Below are 25,584 nucleotides of genomic sequence, written 5' to 3'. Positions count from 1 at the left end.
AGGTAAGAAGCAGAATACAGTCCTTTTTTTTTTTTTTTTGAGACGGAGTCTCGCTCTGGCTGGAGTGCAGTGGCGCGATCTTGGCTTACTGCAAACTCCGCCTCCTGGGTTCAAGCGATTCTCCTGCCTCAGCCTCCCGAGTAGCTGGTATTACAGGCACGGGCCACCACACCGAGCTAATTTTTGTGTTTTTAGTAGAGACGGGGTTTCGCCATGGTGGCCAGGATGGTCTCGCTCTCCAGACCTCGTGATCCACCCACCTCGGCCTCCCAAAGTGCTGCGATTATAGGCATGAGCCACTGTGCCCGGCCTGAATACAGTCCTTTAACATGGCACAAATACTGCTAAAAGCTGAATAAAAACCCACCAATATTTCTTTTCTTTTAAAAAGCTAAATATCTGACAAATTCCAAATTTTGAACCTATAAAAGCTGTCAGCTTCCCCAATTCTTTCCCACCTAACCCCTAGTTTAGGCCACAAATGTAAAGGTCTAAAGCTTACACCATGATTACTTCCTTGCCCAAATAGCATAATGAATAGATGAAAATTAACAACAACAAAAAAAATCTCTTTAATAAAAATCTAGCCAGCCTCCTCTGAGCCCTCTTCTGGACCAGGCCTCAACCTGGACCTTTAAAAACTACGGACTCTCAAAACAAATGATTTGGTCCACCCCCTCCTTTCACATTAAAAGACTTACACACTACCATTTCTTTTTTTTTTTTTGAGACGGAGTCTCACTCTGTCACCAGGATGGAGTGCAGTGGCGCAATCTCAGCTCACTGCACCTCTGCCTCCCAGGTTCAAGCAATTCTCCTGCCTCAGCCTCCCGAGTAGCTGGGACTACAGGTGCACACCACCACGTCCAGCTAATTTTAAACACTAATATTTCTAACAGCTCAAGGTTACCTCCCTAGGATGACCCTATCTTCTCTTAAAGTGTCTGCCTCTTAAAGCTCAAGGCTGCCAAAGAATCTACTGTTTGTTCTAACCAGCATCTGAAGATAGGCCCTAACTATCCTCTTAGATCATTTAATAAAAAGGGCTTACAACTGTGAATCCTTCCTCTGTCCCTTTGAGCCATACTCCTACAACTCAGGAGTGTCTTTCTCAAGGACCTGAAAGCCATTCCTTTAAAAATGTAACCATCAGGAAAAATACGGTATCTTTTCCTCAGTCACAGTGCCAGCTAACAGGCACAGCTGGCCTAATCCCCATATTTTACCAATCTTTTTAAATTCTTCACTTCTTTGAGTCTACAGATCCCGTTTATCCACCCTGCCAAGTCCCCTGCCATTCTCCCTTTAAAACTCCCAGTCATCTCTGCAAATCGACATTGACTTCATTTCATACTGGACTCTCTTCCCTATTGCAAAAGTGTATTACTGACTAAAATCTGTCCTTAGAACTTTAGCTAGTATGCAGCTTTGTTTACCTTTGACAAAATGAATAAAGAAGGAAAGTTAAACATATCCTAATTAGTAAAGACTTATTTATATAGGATCGCTAGATAGAAAGTTTTTAAAAAAGTAAAAATATAAAAAAGACCTAAAAGTTTCAACTTCATGAAGGAGTCATAATTCTAGAAGTTAACCAATTACCTCTGGGGCTAGAAAAGGACCTTGGCACATGTCAAGCCCAAGTCATTCATTTTATAATGACGAATCCTAAGGTCCAAAGAGATTACGTGACTTACCCGAGGTGATTTCAATGAGGGATCTGCAGGAGTCTTTTTGTTTTTAGAGAGACAGGGTCTCACTACGTTGCCCAGGCTGGTCTCAAACTCCTGGCCTCAGGCAATCCTCCTGTCTCTGCCTCCCAAAGTGCTGGGATTATAGGCGTGAGCCACCATGGCGGCCTCTATAATGGATTTGATGAGGGGCTAACTCAGCATGATTCTCTTCCTGACTCCAACATGAAAATATTCTGTTATATTCTCACTGATAAGAGCAATATTAACCAATAATCATTCAAGTCAAGATGAGCAATGAGTATCTACTACTCTATTAAAACACACGCATTTTTTACAATTCTACTGTACACCAACAACAGTAAACCAAGGAAAGTTTGTTTGGTGCAAGTACATAGGAGACAGGATTTCATTCAAGGAAGACTGTTTCAACCGTCCTAGGCAAATATATGAAGCACCTTGGTAAGGTGAAATTGCTTTCTCACACAAGCTAAGAAAACAAAACCCCATGCATAAATCCTTTAGGGTCAAATGATTTAGTCTTAAAAACAACCAAAAAAAAAAAATGAAAGTAAATTAAAAAACCCTTTTTCTGCACTTACCAGCAAAGCATTTGGAACAGAGATTCATAGTCTTGCTGGACCTGGGGCAAACAAAAAGAAAAGAAAGAAAGAAGAGCTAAAAACTCCGTATCACTCTAATCAAAACATAAGATGTCAGAAATGTAGGCAAAGAACTTTCTGGTCAGGCAACTGAACTAATAAACTGATAAATTAGTAACAAGTCCCTAGCTAGCCACCACTCCCCCCTCAACAAAATAAAAATTAAAAAAAAAAAATAAACACTTGGTTTTTATTTTTATTTTTTACCTGTAAATTAGCCAATGCTTGCTTTTATTTATTGCATATATTAGCAGCTTATATAGCAGCAAGTTCACAAACATTATAAAATGCCCAGAAGATGGTATGGGAGTCAATTTAAACCACATGATTACCACATTCCCTCTTTTCATACTGAAAAACATACGAAGTTATCACTATAAACAACAAAGACTTTGTAAACAGGCAAAACTTTCTCCTCATATACACAGTCATTTATCTCTATAACATTAGTTGAACTTTAATCTTTCCTATTCCAGATCCTAGTCACATTATGACCTTCTTGTTTAAAATTCTTTCTTCAGATACTCCAATCAAATTATTTTTCATGTCCTTTCATCCATTAATAATAGCTACAATTCACTGAATACTAACTTGGATGGGCATTTCACATATATTATCTTATTAATCGTCCCAACATCACTAAGATGGGTATTACCATATTGTTTTGCTTCTAAAACGCACTTTAAAAAAAAAATCACATTAGCATTTCTGTAACAAGGAAATACCTTAGAACTGGTTACAAGCGATGAATAATTTAACCCGTTTATGCCAGAGGTTGGAATTTTTTTTAATTTTTGCAGTGAGACCAGGGCAATGACCTTGAGCAGGATATAAATAATTCCCACATGCTTAGTGTTCCAATAATGGAACACTATGTTACCCCTTCCTCTGCCAAGGCATTATTCAACTTAGAAGGGGGTCTTAGAAATCAAAGACATACAGTCTCATCCCCATTACATAGGTGGGCAGCCTGTTCTAGGTCACAAAGCTAGGAACTATAGAAAAATATCTGACCTTGGGTGTAAGCTAACTCCAAAGGCCAACCCAACATCCTTTGTTCACAACACAGCACCTGACAGCACAGCACCCTAGGGACTACATGGTGGGCAATCAATAATGACTTTTCTGGCCAGGCACGGTGGCTCACGCCTGTTATCCTAACACTACAGGAGGCTGAGGGGTGGGCGGAATGCCTGAGCTCAGGAGCTCAAGACCAGCCTGGGCAACATGACAAAACCCCATGTCTACTAAAAATAGAAAAAACTAGCTGGGAGAGGTGGCACATGTCTGTAGTCCCAGCTACTTGGGAGGCTGAGACACGAGAATCGCCTGAACCCGGGAAGCAGTGAGCCGAGATCACACCACTGTACTCCAGCCTGGGCGACAGGCTGGAGTACAGTCTCTGTCTCCAAAAATAACAATAAAAAATAATAATGACTTCTCTGTTACATTCATCTCACTGCTGCTTCCCTTCCTGATCCTCTCCCAAGCGAACTCATTCTTATAGCTCTTCCTTCCAAAGACCTCCTGGAGTGCTCTATGTTAAGCAAGTTGACCTATTTAAAACTTCATTCCTCAGCAACTCCATTCCCAATATTTGAGCCTTTGACCAGAACTGCCCCTAAAAATATAATAAGCCAACCTTCTTTTGCCCTCTTTACTATGTTTTACAATTAAAGCAAGCCTCCCTCAGGAAGTATTCTCTGATGCTGACTGTTTGTCCCATGTGCTGGAACTGAAGACCTAACAGTAATTGTCACAAGATGGGGGAAAGGGGGTCGTTATTTCTTTCCCAAAAAAGATGCTGTCAACAAGTAGATATTCCTTTAGAATCCTGCTTAATATAAACACAACAGCAATGAGGAAAATTAAGTATCAATAAGTGAATAAGATGAGTAAGTGGATAAAGAGACGTGTTAATGGTAGCATCTAACATTTATTACATGCCTATAACGTGGCAGGCACAATACCAGATACCTTCAACCCCATTTTACCATTGAGGAAACAGAGGTTCCAAGAGGGTATGTAACTTGCCAAAGATTACAGAACTAGTAAGTGAATTAATCTGGTCTAACTCCAACACCTGTATTCTATTCATCATGCCAAACTTCGGCTTCTGCCTCAATATAGAAGCTGAGGGGCATATACCAGTCCAGAACCAGCACTCTGGTGGTTTGTGAGAATGTCTATGGAAATCAAGTCAGCTCCCTGAGAAAGTAAAGCTTCTCATCTGGAAGAAGCACAACTTCTGCACTCCCTGACCCTCCAGGCACATAGAAAAACAACCCAAGATTCCCAGTCATTTCAGTTCCAACGCAAGGAAGAAGTGAGAATGAAGAAAATCCCACGTGCCTGTTTTAACAAACTGAACTTGAACTAGAGGCGCCTCTCCATCCTAAAGAGATGACTAGTATGGATGCAGTATACACACATCTGTGGTTTGCAGAACATTCTCTACTGCCAGAATATTGGGACTGTCCCCTCCCCTCTCATCTCCACTCAACTTCTCTGAAGGGGCCAGAATTCCCTGCCAGAGAAGCAGGCGCCCTTCTGATGTGGTCACTATCTCTTGTCCACGCAATGCCACAAAAAGCCAGATATAACTCATATAACCTCTGCTACTCCCAACTGTCCAGCAGGAATCATGGAAAGCCTTCAGAGAATAACTTGACAACAAGTGTGCCAGTTTTAACATCTGAGTTTCAGAAACCTGGTAAAAAAAAAAAAAAAAAAAAAAAAAAAAAAAAAGGCAAAATGGCCTTTTTCTCAGAGTCCTTTGATCTCTCTTCAGATAGTTTATGTATTTAAAATGCCTACCATACCTATGTATTACCTAAATGACATCCATTCCACATTCTGGATAGAAATTTTTCAGCAACATGGTTGTCAATCAGGTTATAAAAGAAATAATATAACTACTGATATTATTACTCAAAACAGAGATGTTTTAAATCTAAAATAAACCAGATTTTGGCTACTGAAATAAAGGTCACTTCTAAACAATGCCAGCTTGGATCACATGGGTCAAGAACACTGAATCCAAAGGAACTGGCAGAGACTTCCAGGAACTTTGATCCTTTCTCGTGCTGAACATGGGAAACTTGAAGCTAATCACAGGCATACAACTACTCACTACCTAAAAAAAAGCAATGTAATCAACTTGCATGGTCTTGGAACAGGCAACAGAGCTCTCTTTGTGACAGTAAGCATGAAAGGTAAAGTTTCACTGCTCCAGTGAAACTACTCTTATTGAGCTCTCCAATGGGTACCACGTTTCTAAAACCAAGGGGTAGTAGGCTGAATAACAGCTACCAAAAGATATCGAGTCTTAATCCCGAAGTTACCTTACTCGGGTGGTGGAGGGTCCTTTCCAAATTAAGTAATGATTTTGAGATGAGATTACCCTGGATTATCTAGGTGAACCCTAAATGACATCACAAGAGAGAGAGGCAAAGAACATTTTTGTAAGGGAGTAGCAAAGGGAATTCAGAAAGACACCCAGAGTAAACAGCCATGTGAAGATGGAGGCAGAAGCTGGAATAACAGGGTTACAAGCCCAGGAATGCTGGGGCAGCCCCCAGAAGCTGTAAAAGGTGAAGAATGAATTCTCCCTCAGAGCCACCTTGGAGGGAAGGAAGCCCTCCCAGATCTTGGACTTCTAGCCTCCGGAACTTTGAGAAAATAAATTTCGATTATTCTGTCACCAACTTTGTGGTAATTTGTTACAACAGCCTCAGAAAACTAATATACAAGGGTTATGTATCCAATCATAGCATATTCCCTCTCAGTAGCATTCAGTCAGATCCATCCTTCTTTCTGGAACACTCTTCATATGCCTTCATGTCACTCAAATCCCAGATCAAACAACCCTCTTCCACCACAACTGCTCCCATTTAGCCACCTTTGCTGCTGCTCCTCCCCTGCAAAGACCCTTAACTGGAGGTCCAGAAACTCAGTCTCCATTACCTCTACTTCTCATTTAGTAGTGATCTCCCACACTCTCATGGTTTTAAAATACTGTATCTATACACGAAAGATGCACAAATGTTTACCTTCAATCCAAAATCTGTTTACCTTGCTCCAAACTCACATATCTAACTGCCTATTTGACATCTCGACATGTGACTCAAACTTGGTATTTCAAATTAGAATTCTCAGTATTTCCCACAAATTTGCCTGACCCATCTTTTCCACTCATATAAATGGGAAACACCTTCTTCCCAGTTGCTCAGATCAAAAATCTAGAAACCCTTTTTTTTTTTTTTTTTTTTTGAGATGGAGCCTAGCTCTGTCACCCAGGCTGGAGTACAGTAGCATGATCTCAGCTCACTGCAACCTCCGCCTCCTGGGTTCAAGCAATTCTCCGGCCTCAGCCTCCCAGGTAGCTGGGATTACAGGTGCCCGCCACCACGCCCAGCTAATTTTTGTATTTTTTAGTAGAGACAGGTTTTCGCCATGTTGGCCAAGCTGCTCTCAAACTCCTGACCTCAGGTGATCCGCCCGCCTCGGCCTCCCAAAGTGCTGGGATTACAGGCGTGAGCCACCGCGTCCAGCAGAAACCATTTTTGATTCCCGTCCTTCCTGTAGTCTTACAGATACAACACTCAGCAAGATGCATTAGTTCTACTTACAAATAGATTTCAAATCTATGTATTCCTCTCCTTCCTTAATGCTTCTATGATGGCCACCATTAACTCTCACTTAGGCCACTCTAAATAGCTTTTTATTGGTCTTCTCATTCCCATTCTTGACCCTATACAATGATTTTTCCACCTAGCAGCTATGGTCATCTTTTAAAACAAGTTGGAGCATGTTATTTTCTTAACACTATCCAACAATTTCCTATTGAGTATAAAATCCAAACTTTTTACCTGGAGAAAGTTTTTAAAAAAAAAAAAAAAAAAAAAGCCTGGAAGTCTCCTTGTGACCTGACTATGCCTACTTCCCCTCTTCCTCTCTTATCATTCTGCCCCCTCATTCACCACATTTCAACCACACTTGCCTTTTCTCTGTTCTCCGACTGTGCTGTAGGGCTCATGCCCATGCTGTTCTTTGTACCCCCAAATCACTGTAATGCTGTCTCTTTCTTGTTGCTCATGTCCTAGTTCAAACCTCCTCACTGGCCTTCCCTCAACAACCCAATTTATTATTTTTTGTTTTTTTGAGACTGGGTCTCATTCTACCGCCCAGACCTGAGTGCAGTGGCACAATCATAGCTCACTGCAGCCTTGACCTCCTAGGCTCAAGCCATCCTCCCGCTACAGCCTCCCAAGCAGATAAGACTCTAGGCACGCATTAGTCCATTATTTTTTGTAAAGATGGTGTCTTGCTTTGTTGCCCAGGCTGATCTCAAACTCCTGGGCTCAAGTGATCCTCCTACCTCAGCCTCCCAAAATGCTGGGATTACAGGTGTGAGCTACAACTCCTGTGGCCTGACCACCCAATTTAAATCAGTTCCTCTTCCTGTTTTCTTCTTTCACAATACATCATTCTTTGATATCTCACCACATGCCTGTTTGCCTGCTATCTTTCATCACTAGAATGTAAGTGCCATAAGAGCAAAGACTCCTTTGGTCACTCTTGGTTGGTATTTAACAGGTACCCAATAAATGCTTGTTAAATGAAGAAATAAAATCTCTTTTGAAGACCTGAACCATTTAAAAAAAAAAAAAAAAAAAAAAAAGCACTTACATAGATATTCGAAAACACCAGCTAGAAGACAGGTTCTCCACAATTCCTATGGCTGTCAGCCTGTCATCTTTCTGGAGCTCTGTCACAATGCATTACCTATGGCTGGTAGATAACATCATCCTATGTATCTGGCCATGATTTGTCACTCAGGAGATAACAGGTGGTAGACACTTTTAAAAGTTTCTTTCTAATGAGATGGAGTGAGAAATCTGCTTAAATTTTTTTCTTTTTCTAATAAATAATGTTTAATAGTATGTTCTGGTTTTGAAAATACATACCCCTTGAACAGAATGTAGAAAAAAAAACAAAAAGTAAAAACTAAAACTCATTTATAATTCCCCAAAATAAGAAATACTTATCTTTTTAGATAGATATCCATAATTCAGAATTTATTATATTTACAGTATTGGTTGCTGTATGGTATGTTCACAGGTGTTCATTTTATTATGCTTCATACCATATATACACATTACATATAGTCATGCACTGCATAGTGATAATTTCATCAATGACAGTTCACATACACAACAGAAGTTCCGTAAGATTATAATGCAGCCAAAAACTTCCTATCACCTAGTGGCATCACAGCTGTAGTGTTAGAGCAATACAGGAAACAAACCGACTGTGCTGCCAGCATATAAAAGTCTAGCACATACAATTATGTATAGTACGTAATACGTAATAAAAATGATAAACATCTATCTGATTGGTTTGTGCATTTACTATACTTTATATCATTATTTTAGACTGTCATTCTTCTACTTACTAAAAAAAGAAGAGGAAGAAGTAGTTAACTGTAAAGCAGCCTTAGGCAGCTCTTTCAGGAGGTATCCAGAAGAAGGCATTGTTATCATGGAGATGACAGCTCCATACCAATTACTACCCCTGAAGACCTTCCAGTGGGAGAAGATGTGGAAGCAGAAGACAGTGATGCTCCTGACTCTGTGCAGGCCTGGGCTAACTGTGTGCATGTCTGTGTGTTGGGGCCTAACAAAAAAGCTTTAAAAGCAAAAAATAAAATATTTTTTAAATAAAGGTGCCAGGCCTGGTGGCATGCACCTGTAGTCCCAGCTACTCAGGATGCTGAGAAGGAAGAATCACTTGAGCCCAGGACTTTTGTGTCCAGCCTAGGCAACAGAGTGAGACTCTGTCAATCAATCAATAAAGAAAACTTATAGAATAAGGATATAATGAAAATATTTTTGTGTAACTATACAATGTTTGTGTTTTAAGCTAAGTGTGACTACAAAAGAGTCATAAGTTTAAAATTTTTTAAAGTTTATAAGGTAAAAAAGCTATAGCAAGCTAAAGCTAATTTATTATTAAAGAAAATTTTTAAAAATAAACTTAGTGTAGCCTAAGTGTACAGTGTTTGTAACATCCACAGTAACATAATGTCCTAGGACCCTCACATTCACTCACCACTCATTCACTGACTCACCCAGAGCAATTTCCAGTCTTGTAAGCTCCATTCATGGTAGTGCCTGGGACAGGTGTACACTTTTTTGTCTTTCATGCCATATTTTTACCATACCTTTTCTATGTTTAGATACACAAATACAACTGCCTACAGTATTCAATATAGTAACATGTTCTACAGGTTTGTAGCCTAGGAGCAACAGGCTATACCATATAGTGTAGGTGTGGAGTAGGCTATACCACCTAGGTTTGTGTAAGGACACTCTATGATGTTCAACATTGTTTCCACAATGAAACCGACTAACAGCACATTTCTCAGAAAATGTCCCCATCATGAAGCAATGCATGACTATTTTCTTTTGTGTATATATAAAAATTTCATAAAGAAATGCACAATGAAAATCTACAGATTTCATTTTTTCAATTTACATTTACATTTAATATTTATGCCTTAAATATTCTTCAAAATATAATTACATACTAATTACATACTAATACTATAATGTAGTCACACTCTTACTACTGTTGGATGTATAATTGTTTTTCCCCAATTTTTTCTATTATAAATATTGCTATAATGAGCATTTCTCGCCTTAAATCTTTAATCATAAATCTGTATTTGAATGGCTTTAAGACTGATTCTGAGAAGGAGACCTTACTAGATGAAAAAGTATGATTTTGGTAAGTACTGCAAAATTACCTTCCAGGTAAGTTCTACATACTATTTTCAATACATCTTTGCCAACAACATTTATTTTATTTTATTTTATTTATGAGACAAGGCCTGGCTCTATTGCCCAGGCTGGAGTGCAGTGGTGTGATCTCAGCTCACTGCAACCTCCGCCTCCTGGGTACAAGCCATCCTCCCACCTTAGCCTCCCAAGTAACTGGGACTACAGGTACATGCCACCACACTCAGCTAATTTTTGTGTGTGTGGGCTTTTTTTTTTTTTTTTTTTTTTTTCCCAGAGATGGGGTTTTGCCATATTGCCCGGGCAGGTCTCTGACTACTGAGCTCAAGCAATCCACCTGCCTCAGCCTCCCAAAGTGCTGGGATTATAGGTATGAGCCACTGCACCTGGCCAACACTGTTGTACTTTTTAATTTTTACTTGATGGCAGAAATGATTATGTTGTTAAATGTTTCTTCTAAATTTTTTTTCAATTTTGAAGGATATCAATATTTTAATGACAAATAAATTAGCCTTCATGCTAAGTCGTCTTGGGGAATTAATTAACAGTCCTAATTTCTGGGAATTCTAGAAACATCTTATTTATAATATTTTCCTGACACATATACAAGACTACTATCTCTCCCCACTCAGAGAAACATACACATGCAAAAAACTATTTTAATATAAATATGGAAATAAAAAACAACTCTGTCACCATATCAATGTTCCTCAACAACCTTTTTTTTTTTTTAACCCAACTGGAAGGAAAAACCTAGGGCACAAGAAAAATAGAAAAAAGTATAAAAAAAAAGTACCAGCACATAAGTATACCAAGCTCTTCCAGTCCTATGGTCCCTGAACTTCTCTACACTAGACATGTATCATAAAACTAAAAAAATCTAGACTACAAAGAAAGTTCCTTCTTCAGTGAAGGGAATCAATCTGTAAGAACTGTCACATTTCTAAAAACTAGTCTGTAAAAACACAATCTGTAAAAACTAGTCACATTTCCGAATTCAACCTCTTCTAATAATCCAGACAAAGGAGGAAAGGGGAGGGAAGGGTAAGAGGACAAAGAGAAGGAGAAGGGGGCGAGGAGTGGGTAAAGGAAAGGAAGGAAAAAACAAACCACAATACCTACTACACTCTAAAAGTCATCCCAGTTTTCTCAGAGGTAAAATTAGAATATTAAAGACTACTAACAATCTGCTTCCCGCCTCATAAACATATAGCCAGAAAAACTAACTTCCTACAGCAGCTAGGAAGCAGCCAACAGCTCTACTAATCACCACTCTCTACTCACCCTAGGCAAACACAAAAAAGACCAGTTCAAACAGATGACATCCTAGCTGGCAATGACAAAGGAGTCTTTCAAGGGTGCAACCAGCCTGTCCACATCACTCTAAATCATTCAGACCACGTCTGCAAATTTTCTTTTTAAGGAAATATTACGATGGAGAAGATGGAGCTGTTAATAAGGGTATTAGTTTCTATAATGTAGCAATATGGATCCTGCTCACTTTAAAAACTAATTTTAATGTAACAATTTAGATTCCAAGTGGGTTACTGTAATTAGCAGTGGTTTTAGCATTTTATGCCCAAATTCAAGGACAGCAGAGCAAAATGCCTCAATTTTTGTGTGTTTCAAGTACTTGCACTAAAAGTTATAGTGTATAGATGTAAAACTAGTCACATTATCATCTGTGGCCCTGTATATATTACTGAAAGTTTAGTCCAGCACCATCCAACAATTACAGACAAGATGAGGCATGGCCATCAATAAACTAGTCAAAAGAAGAACAAGAAAAATTAAAATATATGAATGAAAGCCCCTGTAGAAAAGGAGAAAAAAAAACACAATGAAGTGAATTAAAATGCCAAATAATTTTTCCACATAAGAGAAACTTAATGAGGCTATCAACTCTAACACACCCAATATATACAATGATTGCAACTGTCCCACTATATATCCCCAAACATAAGGTTTTCTTCCCTAAAGTTATCTTTCAGAAAGAAGGAATTGCTTTACAATTAAATCCTTACTTTTGAGGCACACAGCAATTATTTTATACTAAATACTAACAAGGGCCAAAAAAAAAAAAAAAAAAGCTTCAAAAAAAACCTAGAAGTGAGAAAGAGAAATCCAAGCCTGCAGTCATGCCCAGGGAAATGAATGGTGTTTGGGATTTCAAAAGAGGAATGTAGAGTCACAGTCCCAGAGGCATCTCTCCAGTTAGAGTCTGTGAAATGGCTGAGACAGTGAAGTTTTCATCACTAGTCAGAGACACTGAGGTATGGAAGGATGTCAAGCCAACTCTAATATTGGATACTTTGTCACGGTTACTACAACAAACTAGTTTTATAAAAAGGGGAGGATACAGTTTTAAACACAGATTTAATCCTTATTTCTGGAGAGTGATTACAAATAGTAGCTGCCATTCAAGAAGCCCTCTAAAGATCTTCTAGAAAGCAATGCAGTAACAGCCTTGAAATGTGAAGAAGATCATAAATGACTTCAAGATGATGACAACTCTCCTAATGTTATATGAATGAATTCTTGTGGCTTGGGATAAATTTTCCAGTGACTGCAACATTTACAGATTTTCAAGTGCTTTATCTCAAACAACTTGGAGGCTGAAAAAAAAAATGAATATGATATCCTCTGAAAAACCATGGTCAATAACTTTTAAAACGGCTTGGTAAATATTAAATAATAATTTGGTAAATATTGAAGTCTGATGTCTGTGCAGACATGGAGAATTTAAATCTGTTCATAAATGTGGAAAAAGTAACATTTTAAAATTTATATTAGGAGCATATACAAATTACACATAATTTTATATAATCCATGACCTTTAAATATGCATATGCAGTTACCATCAGAACAAAATGGGTGAACATATATATAAGATCTCTCAGCCAGGTGCAGTGGCTCATGCCTGTAATCCCAGCACTTTGGGAGGCCAAGGCAGGCAGATCATGAGGTGAGGAGATTGAGACCATCCTGGCCAACATGGTGAAACTCCGTCTCTACTAAAAATACAAAAATTAGCTGGGCGTGGTGGTGCATGCCTGTAATCCCAGCTACTCAGGAGGCTGAGGCAGGAGAATCACTTGAACCAGAGAGTCGGAGGTTGCTGTGAGCCAAGATCGTGCCACTGCACTCCAGCCCGGGCGACACAGTGAGACTCCGTCACAAAAAAAAAAAAAAAAAAAAAAAAAAAAAGGCATTTTTCATGTTTTGAAAACACACAGAAAACTTCCCAACCATCTAGTACAAGAGCAAATATCTGAGAATTAAATTGAGAATGACAAATTTAAGAGAGCTAACAGTAAGGTATTCTCTGGCCTTATTTTTCTTCTGGCTAACAATGTTGCTTTCGAAAATAGGTGGGGTTGGGGGAACAAAAACATTTATGGAACTCAGAGTACTTTTTCCCAAAGTGTATCAAAATAATTAAATATTCACCTGTCCTACCCAAGTGGCAAATATTTTTGCTTCATCCACTCAGCTACTCTCATTAAGATAATTCAGGCTTGCAGAGAGAGGCTTTCATTTATCCATATTTATGGTAAATTAAATCAAAGGCATGATAATTTTAATGAAAGATGAAAAGTAACCTAAAGTATTATTATTATATCTTTCTTTGTCAGAAAATGAGACATAAACCTGGGAGATACAGTTACAAGGGTTCAAACTACAAAGTTAAACAGGCTAGCAAGGAAGCTGTATGGCTGAGAAAGAAAAGCACGAGGCACTTCTAGAAGCTGGAGGATATCCAGGAAAAGACACCTACACAGGCCAGGCGCGGTGGCTGACGCCTGTAATCCCAGCACTTTGGGAGGCCGAGGCGGGCGGATCACAAGGTCACAAGATCGAGACCATCCTGGCTAACACGGTGAAACCCCGTCTCTACTAAAAATACAAAAAATTAGCCAGGCGTGGTGGAGGGCACCTGTAGTCCCAGCTACTTGCGAGGCTGAGGCAGGAGAATGGCATGAACCCGGGAGGTAGAGCTTGCAGTGAGCCGAGATCGCACCACTGCACTCCAGCCTGGGCAACAGAGCGAGACTCCATATCAAACAAAACAAAACAAAACAAAAAAAGACTTCTACACGATGCAACATTTCTGTTCATATCATTCAGGTAAGATAAACAAAATATGGAGGAGGAGAAAGCAATATCTAGCAATATGCACATACAAGAAAAATTTTAATGTATACATAATGTCACTGACATATTTTTTAAATGTCGTTTGTACTTCAACATCTTTCATTTGTTCAAATTCCAAACATTTTATACCTTACGTCAATCTACTACGCCATTCTCAGGGAGTTTGTGAAAGGGTCAGGATACCACACCTACAATGAAACTAGATAAAGAATGGTTGAAAGGTGACGGCAGAAAATAAACTGCTTTCCTTATTCTCAGTCCAATGCTCACTGACAAGTAAAGCTCAAAGTTCAAAATATTCATTTCCTATTTTAATTATTCATCACAAAATACAAGATTGACTAGACTTTGCAAAAGAAAATTATCTGGTCATAACCCCCAGCAAAAAAACAGAAGGGAACTCAAGAGTACATCTTTTCTATCTCTGCCTCAAAAAGACTTGAAGTATTCCTGTTCTACAATCACCAGAGATTCTATTGCTTCTTGTGTATCATATTTCATTGCCCTTGTAATCATAAATTTCTAATGTCCAACACATACTCCTCCCACTGTTGTAAACTCCTTTATAATTCTGTCTTCAGGGTAAAAACGGTTGCTACAGGGGTAGTGTTAAGAGCAATGACCTGGGAAGAAAGGGCTTAGCTTGAAGGTGGGACCTCGCAATTGGGTTTTGTCACCCATTAAAATAAAGTGAGCTACTTAGACCAATAACCACTAACATTCTATAAATCTATGATCACACAATGATATACAGTAGTTCCCCATTATCCTTGAGGGATACATTTCAAGACTCCCAGCAGAAGCCTGAAATCATGGATAGTACTGAACTCTATATATACTGTGTTCTTCCTATACAAACAGATTTCCTAATTTATAAATCCGACACAGTAAAAGATTAACAACAATAATTAACAGAACAATTTTAATACTATGTCAGCATCACTATGTTTGTGCTTTGGGGCCATTATAAGTAAAATAGGATTACTTAAACACAAGCACCGAGATACCATGGCAGATACCATGACAGTCTCCCTGATAACCAAGACAGCTACTAACAGGCAGGTAGTGCATACATAGTGTGGCTGTACTGGAGAAGGGGAAGATTTACCACCAGGGCAGGATACAGCAGAACAGCATGAGATGTCATGATGCTATTCAGAATGGTGTGCAACTTAAAGCTTATGTTTATTTCAGGAGCTTTCCATTTAACACTTTCACAACATGGTTGACTGCAGGTACCAGAAACTGCGAAATGTGAAAACATGGATAAAGGGAGACCACTGTAATTATACATGGCATACCTTTTTTTTTTTCTTTTTTCGAGACCGAGTCTTGCTCTGTCACCAGGTTAGAGTACAGTGGCGCAATCTCAGCTCACTGCAACCTCTGCCTCCAGGGTTCAATCGATTCTCCTGCCTCGGCCTCCTGAGTAGCTGGGATTACAGGCACGTGGCACCACGCCCAGCTAATTTTTTTTATTTTTAGTAAAGACAGGGTTTCACTGTGTTAGACAGCATGGTCTTGATCTCCTGACCTCGTGATCTGCCCGCCTTGGCCTCACAAAGTGCTGGGATTACAGGCGTGAGCCACCATGCCCGGCTGGCATACCTGGTTTTATAGCACTACAGTTAACCACACTTTGGAAGTACTGCACTTTTTACAAGTTGAGGGTTTATGGAAACCCTGCATTGAGCAAGTCTTTGTTCCAACAGCATGTGCTTACTTCATATGTGTTTCACATTTTGATAAGGTTCACAATATTTCAAACATTTTCATTATTATTATATCTACAATGGTGATCTATGGTCAGTGTCTTTAATGTTACTATTGTCATTGTTTTGGGACACCATAAACTATGCCCACACAAGACAGCAAACTGTTTTTTTTTTTTTTTAAGTTAAAAAAAAAAACACAGTGGCTGGGCACAGTGGCTCATGCCTGTAATCCCAGCACTTCAGGAGGCCGAGGCAGGCAGATCACCTGAGGTCAGGAGTTTGAGACCAGCTTGACTAACATGGTGAAACCCTGTCTCTACTAAAAATAAAAAATTAGCCGGGCGTGGTGGTGCATGCCTGAAATCCCAGCTACTTGGGAGGCTGAGGCAGGAGAATCACTTGAATCTGGAAGGCAGAGGTTGCTGTGAGCTGAGATCCTGCCACTGTACTGCAGCTTGGGCAACAAGAGTGAAGCTCCGTCTGAAAAAATAAACAAAAAAATTTTTAAAAACGCATAGCATCAGGGGAGAGTGCAAATGCAGCCTCCCACTACCACAAATTAGGCAGTCAAGTTTCTCACATAAAGGGAAAATGGCAGGGGTCTGCACATCCAGAGTGCAATGGATAAGCCCAAGGCAGCAAACTTCATCAATAAATGTTATGTGCGTTCTGATCACTCTGCCAAGTGGCCATTCCTCCATCTGTCTCCCATTTTCTTGGGACAATATTAAAATTAGGTCAATAATGCTACAATGTCCTCTAAGTGTTCAACTGAAAAGAGTCACACGTCTCTTACTTTAAATCAAAAACTAGAAATGATTAAGCTTAGTGAGAAAGGTATGTTGAAAGCCAAGACAGGCCTAAAGCTAGGCCTCTTATGCCAGTTAGCCAGGTTGTGAATGCAAAGAAAAAGTTCTGAAGGGAAATTTAAAATCCTACTCCAGTGAACACACGAATATGCAGAAAGTTTTAGTGATCAAGACAGAAGATCAAACCAGCCACAATTTCCCTTAAATCAAATCCTAATCCAGAACAAAAGCATAACTCTCTTCAATTCTATAAAGGCTGAGAGAAGTGAGGAAGCTGCAGAAGAGAAGTCTGAAGATAGCAGAGGTTGGTTCATGAAGTTTAAAAAAAAGAAGCCATCTCCATAACAAAAATGCAAGGTAAAGCAGCAAGTGCTGTTGTACACGATGGAAAAAGTTATCCAAAAGATCTAGCTAAAATGAAGGTGGCTACACTGAACAACAGATTTTCAATGTCGATGATAGAAAGTGATACTACAGAGGACTTCGAAGTTAGAAAGGATAAGTCAATGCTGGGCTTCAACGTTTCAAAGAACCAACTGATTCTCTTGTTAAGGGCTGACAGCTGGTGACTTTAAGTTGAAGCCAGTGATCAGCTACTATTCCAAAAATCCTAGGGCCCTTAAGAATTATGGCTCACACCTGTAATCCCAGCACTTTGGGAGGCCGAGGCGGGCAGATCACGAGGTCAGGAGATCGAGACCATCCTGGCTAACACAGCGAAACCCCGTCTCCACAGAAAGAAAGAAAGAAAGAAAGAAAGAAAGAAAGAAAGAAAGAGAGAGAGAGAGAGAGAGAGAGAGAGAGAGAGAGAGAGAGAGAGAGAGAGGAGAGGGAGGGAAGGGAGGGAGGGAGGGAGGAGGGAAAAGAAGGAAGGAAGGAAGGAAGGAAGGAAGGAAGGAAGGAAGGAAGGAAGGAAGGAAGGAAGGAAAGAAAGAAAAAGAAAGAAAGAAAGAAAGAAAGAAAGAAAGAAAGAAAGAAAGAAAGAAAGAGAGAAAGAAAGAAGAGAAAATAAATAATTATGGGTCACACCTGTGATCCCAGCACTTTGGGAGGCCAAGGCAGGCTGATCACTTGAGGCCAGGATTTCGAGACCAGCCTGGCCAACATGTCAAAACCCCATCTCTACTAAAAATACAAAAATCAGCCGGGTGTGGTGGTGTACACCTGTAATCCCCGCTAGTCAGTTGGCTGAGGCAGGAAAATCGCTTAAACACAGGAGGCAGAGGTTGCACCACTGCACTTCAGCACTCCAGCCTGGGTGACAGAATGAGACCCTGTCTCAAAAAAAAAAAAAAACTATGCTAAATCTACTCTGCCTGTGCTCCAGGGACGAAACAACAGGGTCTGGAAGATAGCACATCTGTTTACACGATGGTTTACTGAATATTTTAAGCCCACTGTTAAGAACTACTGCTCAGAAAAAAAATTCCTTTCAAAATACTGCTGCTCACTGACAACACACCTGGTCACCCAAGAGTTCTGATGCAGATGTACAAGGAAATGAATGTTGTTTTCATGCCTGCAAACACAACATTCATTCTGCAGCCCATGGATCAAGGAATCATTTCAGCTTTCAAGTCTTATTAAGAAATACATTTCATAAGAACATAGCTGCCAGCCAGGTGCAGTAACTCACACCTGTAATCCCAGCACTTTGGGAGGCTGAGGTGAGCAGATCACCTGAGGTCAGGAGTTCAAGACCAGCCTGCCAACATGGTGAAACTCCATCTCTACTAAAAATGAAAAAAAAAAAAAAAAAATCTGCCAGGCATGGTGGCCTGTGCCTATAGTCCCAGCTATTCGGGAGGCTGCGGCAGGAGAATCGCTTAAACCCGGGAGGCAGAAGTTGCAGTGAGTCAAGATCACGCCATTGCACTCCAGCCTGGGCAACAAGAGCAAAACTCCGTCTCAAAAAAAAAAAATATATAGCTGCCATAGACAGCTGGGCAAAGTAAATAATAGAACATTTTCTGGAAAGGACTGACCATTCTAGTTGCCCTTAAGAACATCTGTGATACCTCTTCATGGGAAGAGGTCAAAAAAGCAACATTCACAGGAGTTTAGAAGTTGATTCCAACTCTCATGGATGGCTTTGAGGGGTTCCAGATTTCAGTGGAGGAAATAACTGCAGATGTAGTGGAAACAGCAAGAGAACTAGAATCAGAGGTAGAGCCTGAAGATGTGAATCACTCCAATGTCATAATAAAACTGAAATGAATGAGTAATGAATGAAAATGGTTTCTTGAATTAAATCTACTTCTGAAGATGCTGTAAACACTGCTGAAATAACAAAGGATTTAGAATATTACATAAACTCAGCTGATAAAGCAGCAGCAGGGTTTGAGAGGATTGATTCCAATTCTGAAAGAATTTCTACTGTGGGTAAAATGCTATCAAACAGCATTACATTCTATAGAGAAATATTTCATAAAAAAGAGGCAATTGATGCAGCAAACTTCATTGTTGTCTTCTTTTAGGAAACTGCCAGAGCCCCCACCCAGCCTTCAGCAACCACCACCTTGATCAAGGGAAAATCCTCCACCAGCAAAAGTTGTGCTTCACTGAAGGTTTGGATGATTGTTAGCAGATTTTTAAGCAAAAATATATTTTAATTAAAGTATGTACATTTTTTAGACATCATGCTATTATACACTTAACAGATTACAGTATGGTATAAACATAACTTTTATATGTACTCAGAAACCAAAAGATTTGTGTAACTTGTGCTATACTGTGGTGGTCAGGAACAAAAACTGCATTATCTGTAAGGTATGCCTGTATAATTTATTAAGAGAATTACTAAACTTCCTAATATTTCTAAGCTAAGTACTACTACAACATTCATCTACAGGACTATTTACTAGTTTTTCTAACAGTTTTCTCACTCAGAACATTTCTTCCTGATATCCCTATCATATGCTTACACTGTGAAATACTAAGTACAGTGAAGCTCTGTAATTTCCATAAGCACCATTCCAATTATATGATTTCTTATCAATGATTTTGAATGCAAAAGCATTATCAGCTTAAAAATAACCCACAACACTTGGACCAACTACAAAAGCATTATCAATGACCCTTATTTAACTGGTTTTTCTTAGCAGTTTGGGATACTTTGTACTATCATGTGTAGTACAAAAACTCTACTCCCATACTAAATTTCAACAACTATTTACTTTCCTTAAGAAAATTATCTTGCCCTGATCCAGCTAAATGCCATATGTATATTCGCCAACTTTCCTAAACCATCAGGTATTCTGAAATTTAATCAAGTTTTCTATTGAGCCACCTATTCAATTTGATGCCATTTCACAATCTTAACGAGCATACTCTGTGTGCTACCATCTAAGACTCTGGTGGAAGTATTAAAAAGCACTGGGATCAGGATCCGACTGACAGAATTCAACTCAGAGTGTATGGTCCCCCTCCTCAGTGCTGGGGGTGATGAGCCACAGGTAATTGTTCTCAGAGGATCTTGATAGTCCTAGGTCAGTCTATCTTCTTAGCCACAAAACTTGCCACCTCTCACAAACATATGCTACCTACACCATCTCACACACACACACACAGATAAAAGACTGTAAGCTGGCAGAAGACAGATCCATAGCAACCAACCTATATTAGGCACCCTAAGATGGTGAATCTGCATCATACTCATCTTCAAAGAAAGCAGCATTAAGTTTTCTTGGAAACACTCTACTCAACTGACTGTAGTAACCTATGCTAGTGAGGCCCCCCATAAAACAGGCTGACATAACCACAGCTTGCCAGATGCCATCTCAGGCAGCAGAGCTATTTTTCAATATACAAGCTCATCTCCACTCCCACCTGTTGAACTGAATGTCTAACAAGAATCAGTGGTTTGTGTTTCCAAATCTGCCTTATAATTATGCCTGTTCTGTTACTGCAGATAATATAATTAGTTACAACCCAAACCAGTAAGTGCAAAAAGGATGCATTATTTCTATAAAATCTATGTTGACTGCTTTGAACAGATCAAAAGACATATTGCCAAGCATGGTCAGGACAACTTAAAGACTGGGATGGATAAAAATCATAAAAATCTGGAAAGATTATACAAAGAAAAGGAAACAGTCAACAAAGACACAACCTGCAGAATGAAAGAAAATATGTGCAAACCATACTTCTGATGACCATACTTCTTTAACATCCAAAATATACAAGAAGCTCAACTCAATAGCAAGAAAACAGATAACCCAATTTTTTAAATGGTCAAATGATCTGAATAGACATTTCCCCAAAGACGACATACAAATAGCTAACAGGTACACGAAAAAGTATTCAACATTAATAATCACCAGAGAAATGCAAATTGAAACTGCAGTGGAATAGTTATCACCTCACTCCTATTAGATGGCCATCATCCAAAAAGACAAGAGATAACAAGTGTTGGCTAGGATGTGGGGGAAAAAGGGAACCCTTGTACACTACTGATTGGAATTAGTACACCCAATATGGAAAACACATATTAAAATTAAAAATAGAACTACCAGTGGAATTGAGCCAGCAATTCCACTTCTGGGTATATATCCAAAGGAATGGAATCAGGATGCTGAAGAGATATCTACACTCCCATGTTCACTGCAGCATTATTCACAATAGCCAAGACATGAAATCAACCTAAGTGCCCATTAATGGATGCATGGATAAAATGTGACATATAAACACAACGGAATACTATTAAGCCTTAAAAGAGAAGGAAATTCTTTCATTTGTAAAAACATGGATGAACCTGGAGGACATCATGTTAAGTGAAATAAGCCAGACACAGAATGACAAATACCACATGATCTCATTTACGTGCAAAATGTAAGAGTCCAACTCATAGAAGTAGGGAGTAGAATGGGGGGTTGGAGATATGTTCATCAAAGGATATAAAATTTCAGTTAGGAGGAATAAATCCATTGTATGGTGATTATACTTAGCAACAATTTATTGTATACTTGAAAATTGCTAAGAGTAGATTTTAAATGTTCCCACCCCCCAAAAATGATAGCTGAGGTGTTAATTAGCTTGATTTAGCCATTACAGTGTACACATATATCAAAACACCAAGCTGTACACCATAAACATACACAATTTGTATTTGTCAGATTTAAAAATGTCTTAATTAAAATATTTTTTTAAATCTAGAAAGAGTACCTTCAGATGGCTTCACAAATGTATTTAGACTCTCATGTCACTTAATGAAACCAAAACTGGACATTACTTAATTAACAATTACTTAGGCACTTACATGCCAGTTACCAACAGGATTAAATGAGTTAATCATTTTAAGCTAGTATGTGTTTGACAATTACTGACTCACTGGTATTATCTGCATTTTACAAATGGGGAAACTGAGGCACGGAACTGTCAAGTAACTTGCCTTGGTTCATATACTAGTAAGAAGAGAGAATAAGGGTTGCAGCCCAGGAGGCCTGGTCTCAGAAGCCACATTCTACTATGCTAAATTATTACAGACAATGTATTATTTGTGTGGCTTATGCAGAAACAGTGTATGGCTCTCAAATCAGTTGATGACATACAAAGAACAAGTCTTAGACCTACATTTAAAAATGCAAATCATGTAAATTTGTTTTAAATTAAACTAAACATTCAAGTTGCTTTTTAAGATCCCATGCTTTAACACATTTTTTTACTTACCTATCAGTTTTATCAATTTGAATAAGAGGCTTCTGCTGTACATTTCCCATGTTCTGGTGTAGGCCAGTCACAAATCAATGATAGAGCAAAGAGCTTCACATTAATTACTGATGTTATTGACATGCTATATTCTCTTTTCCCAGGAAAAGAAATGAAAGTATTTACAGGCTTGAATGTAACATTTTGAGATTCTACCCATGATTAATCAGCACAACTATAGTATAAGCAATTTCAGAAATGCAGAGGACAAAACAGGAAACTCCACCAAAAGCTTTAGCAAAACGTCAAAAAAAAAAAAGAATTCTAAACAAAATTCTTAACATTCAGAAATAAACCTAGGCTGAGCGCAGTGGCTCATGCCTGTAATCCCAGCACTTTGAGAGGCCAAGGGCAGGTGGATCACCTGAGGTAAGGAGTTCAAGAGGAGCCTAGCCAAAATGGCAAAACCCCAACTCGACTAAAAATACAAAAATTAGCTAGGCATGGTGGCGCACATCTGTAGTCCCAGCTACTAGGGAGGCTGAGGCAGGAGAATCACTTGAACCTGGGAGGCAGAGGTTGCAGTGAGCTAAGATCGTACCACTGCATTCCAGCCTGGGCGACAGAGCAAGACTCCGTCTCAAAAAAGAAAAAAAGAAAGAAATCTAGTTTTGTCAGGTGAATATCTATTTAGAAAGTCTTCCCTCTTAATGGATTCCATTAATTTCTCTATCATCTTGCTGAGTGCTAAAGTGCAATCGAGTATCAATGTAAAATCAAAAGCAACTTCTAAAACAAAATCCATCTCCACACTTACTACCATAATAAATTCATAAGTAAATTCCTCTCTGAAAGAGTTAAGCACAAACTACAATGTAACAAGTCAACGAGACATCTGGGGTATATTTACCCAAGTACAGAAACCTAAGGAGACAATGTCAAATGTGTTCAAGTAGTACACAACTTATGAAATTATTTTTTAAGGACCCTGAAACAAGCAGGTAAAAGGTTACTGACGAACAAGATCCCATACGGTTTCATCCTACAAATTACTTAATACAAAGAGAAAGTCATTCCTTTAGAATCTGGCATTCAATACCTCTATGCAAGTGATCAAACTTTTCTACACAAGGGGAGAACTTGACATTTTGTTCACACTAATGGCAATGTACATTTACGTTTTACATTAAAATAAAGCATTTAAGGTATTTTTAGATTCATGCTATAACTCACTTTTTCACTTAATCACTGGTGTGCTAAAATGTACACAACTTCACCTTAATATTAAGAATCCTTGTCAAAATGTTTAACCTAAAACAAATCATTAAAAAACAATGAGACAGATCTAAAATGTGGAAGGCTTGTATTCTTCCAAACCTCACTGACAGGACAAACAAAAAGACGGGGAACCGTTCTAGATTAAGACAGACTAAGAGAAATATCAAACCAACTGCGATTCATAAATCATTTGGGGATGTTACAGTAGAAAGGGCAGGGTGGGAACTACAGAAGACATTTTTGGGACAAGTTTCAATATGGACTATAAAGTAGTTGACATGAGATTACTGCTAATTTTCTTAAGTGTGATAAAATCGTGGTTATGTATGTGAATGTCCTCATTCTTAGGAAATTCATGCTGAAATACATAAGAGATAAAGTATAATATCTACAAATGGTTCTGGAAAAGGTATATTTATAGAAAAAGACAAAGAACAGTAGGCAAATGTTAATAGTGAATCTAGGTGAAGAGTAAATAGGTGTTTGTTATACTACTTACTTCAATCCTTCTGTGGGGTTTAAATTTTTCAAAATAAAAAGTTGAAAGAGGATGTCTTCACAAAGACTTGTACTTGAATGTTCATTATGCATAATAGCCAAAAACTAGAAATGATCCAAATCCCCATCAACTAGTGAATGAATAAATACAATGTGGTATTATCCATAGAATGAAATACTACTCAGTAATAAAAAAAGAACTACAGATACATGCTACAACACAGATGAACCACAAAGACATGTTCAGTGACAGAAGCTAGTCACAAAAGACTATACATTATGATTCCACTTATGTGAAATACTCAGAAAAGGCAAATCAAGAATAACAGAAAGCATCAGTGTTCACCAAGGGGTGGGAACAGAAAATGACTTCCAAAAGGCCTGAGGAAAACTTTTCAGAATGATAGAAATGTTATAATATTGCATTGTGTTAACTGTGGTACAATGCTGTAAGTTTACTAAAAATCACTGAACTACATACAGTTAGAATGGGTGTATTTTATGGCATGTAAATTACACCTCAGTAAAGCTGTCAACAAAAAAGTTGGGAGAGGAATATTCTATGATCTGAAAAAAACATCAATGTAAAACAATGATATTTTGGAAAGGAATAAATCTGATAATTTGTTAGTGCAGACAGAGAGACAGTGCAAGCATGGAATCAGGCATCAGGCTAAGCTATAAAACAGTTTCATTTCTACAAAAAAAATACATTAAAAGGAAGCATCCAATAAAAGTTTACTTAAAAAGTAATGAAGTCCAGTCCTTTCTTTTATACTCCAAAATAAATTTTTATATTACCAAGTATATATTTCCAAATAAGCCCCCTAGAGAAGAATACATAAATTAATTTCATAATCAAAAGACTGCTTTCAACAACAAAAAGACAACCCAATTAAACAGTGGGCAAAGCACTTGAACAGCCATTTCTTCAAAGAAGATATACGAATGGTCAAAAATCACAGGTAAAGATGCCTGCCATTAGCCATCAGCAAAATGCAAATCAAAACCACAATAAGATACACTAGGATGGCTATAAAATTTAAAAAAAAAAAAAAAAAAAAACAGAAAGTAAGTGTTGGCCAGTATGTGGAGAAACTGGAACCCTCATACACTGCTAATGGAGTGTAAACTGCTGCAGCCACTGTGGAAAACAGTTTGGACTTCCTCAGTAAGTTAAACATAGAATTACCACAAGACCTAGCAATTCCACACCCACGTGTATACCCAAAGTGAAAATAGGTGTTCAAACAAAAACTTATACATGCATGTTCGTGGCAGCTCCACTCACACAGCCAAAAGGTGGAAGAGACCTAAATGTCTATCAA

The 25,584-nt window shown here is 38.6% G+C and overlaps 1 protein-coding gene and 1 non-coding gene across 2 annotated transcripts in view; both read right to left on the bottom strand.

The window, feature by feature from the left end:
* Positions 1-25,584, bottom strand: part of ZFAND3 (zinc finger AN1-type containing 3) — a 340,175-nt gene that overhangs the window by 227,158 nt on the left and 87,433 nt on the right. Inside the window, exon 2 of the mRNA XM_003276916.4 lies at positions 2,294-2,334. Coding sequence (XP_003276964.1) covers positions 2,294-2,334 — 41 coding nt within the window. The remainder of the gene's footprint in view (positions 1-2,293; positions 2,335-25,584) is intronic.
* LOC115831090 lies at positions 16,549-16,718 on the bottom strand. Its single transcript, XR_004026630.1, has one exon. It is a non-coding gene; the product is annotated as a U1 spliceosomal RNA (small nuclear RNA).

Source organism: Nomascus leucogenys, chromosome 17 (assembly GCF_006542625.1).
Source record: "Nomascus leucogenys isolate Asia chromosome 17, Asia_NLE_v1, whole genome shotgun sequence".
Taxonomy (NCBI): Eukaryota; Metazoa; Chordata; class Mammalia; order Primates; family Hylobatidae; genus Nomascus; species Nomascus leucogenys.
This window is presented reverse-complemented; position numbering and strand designations above follow the sequence as displayed.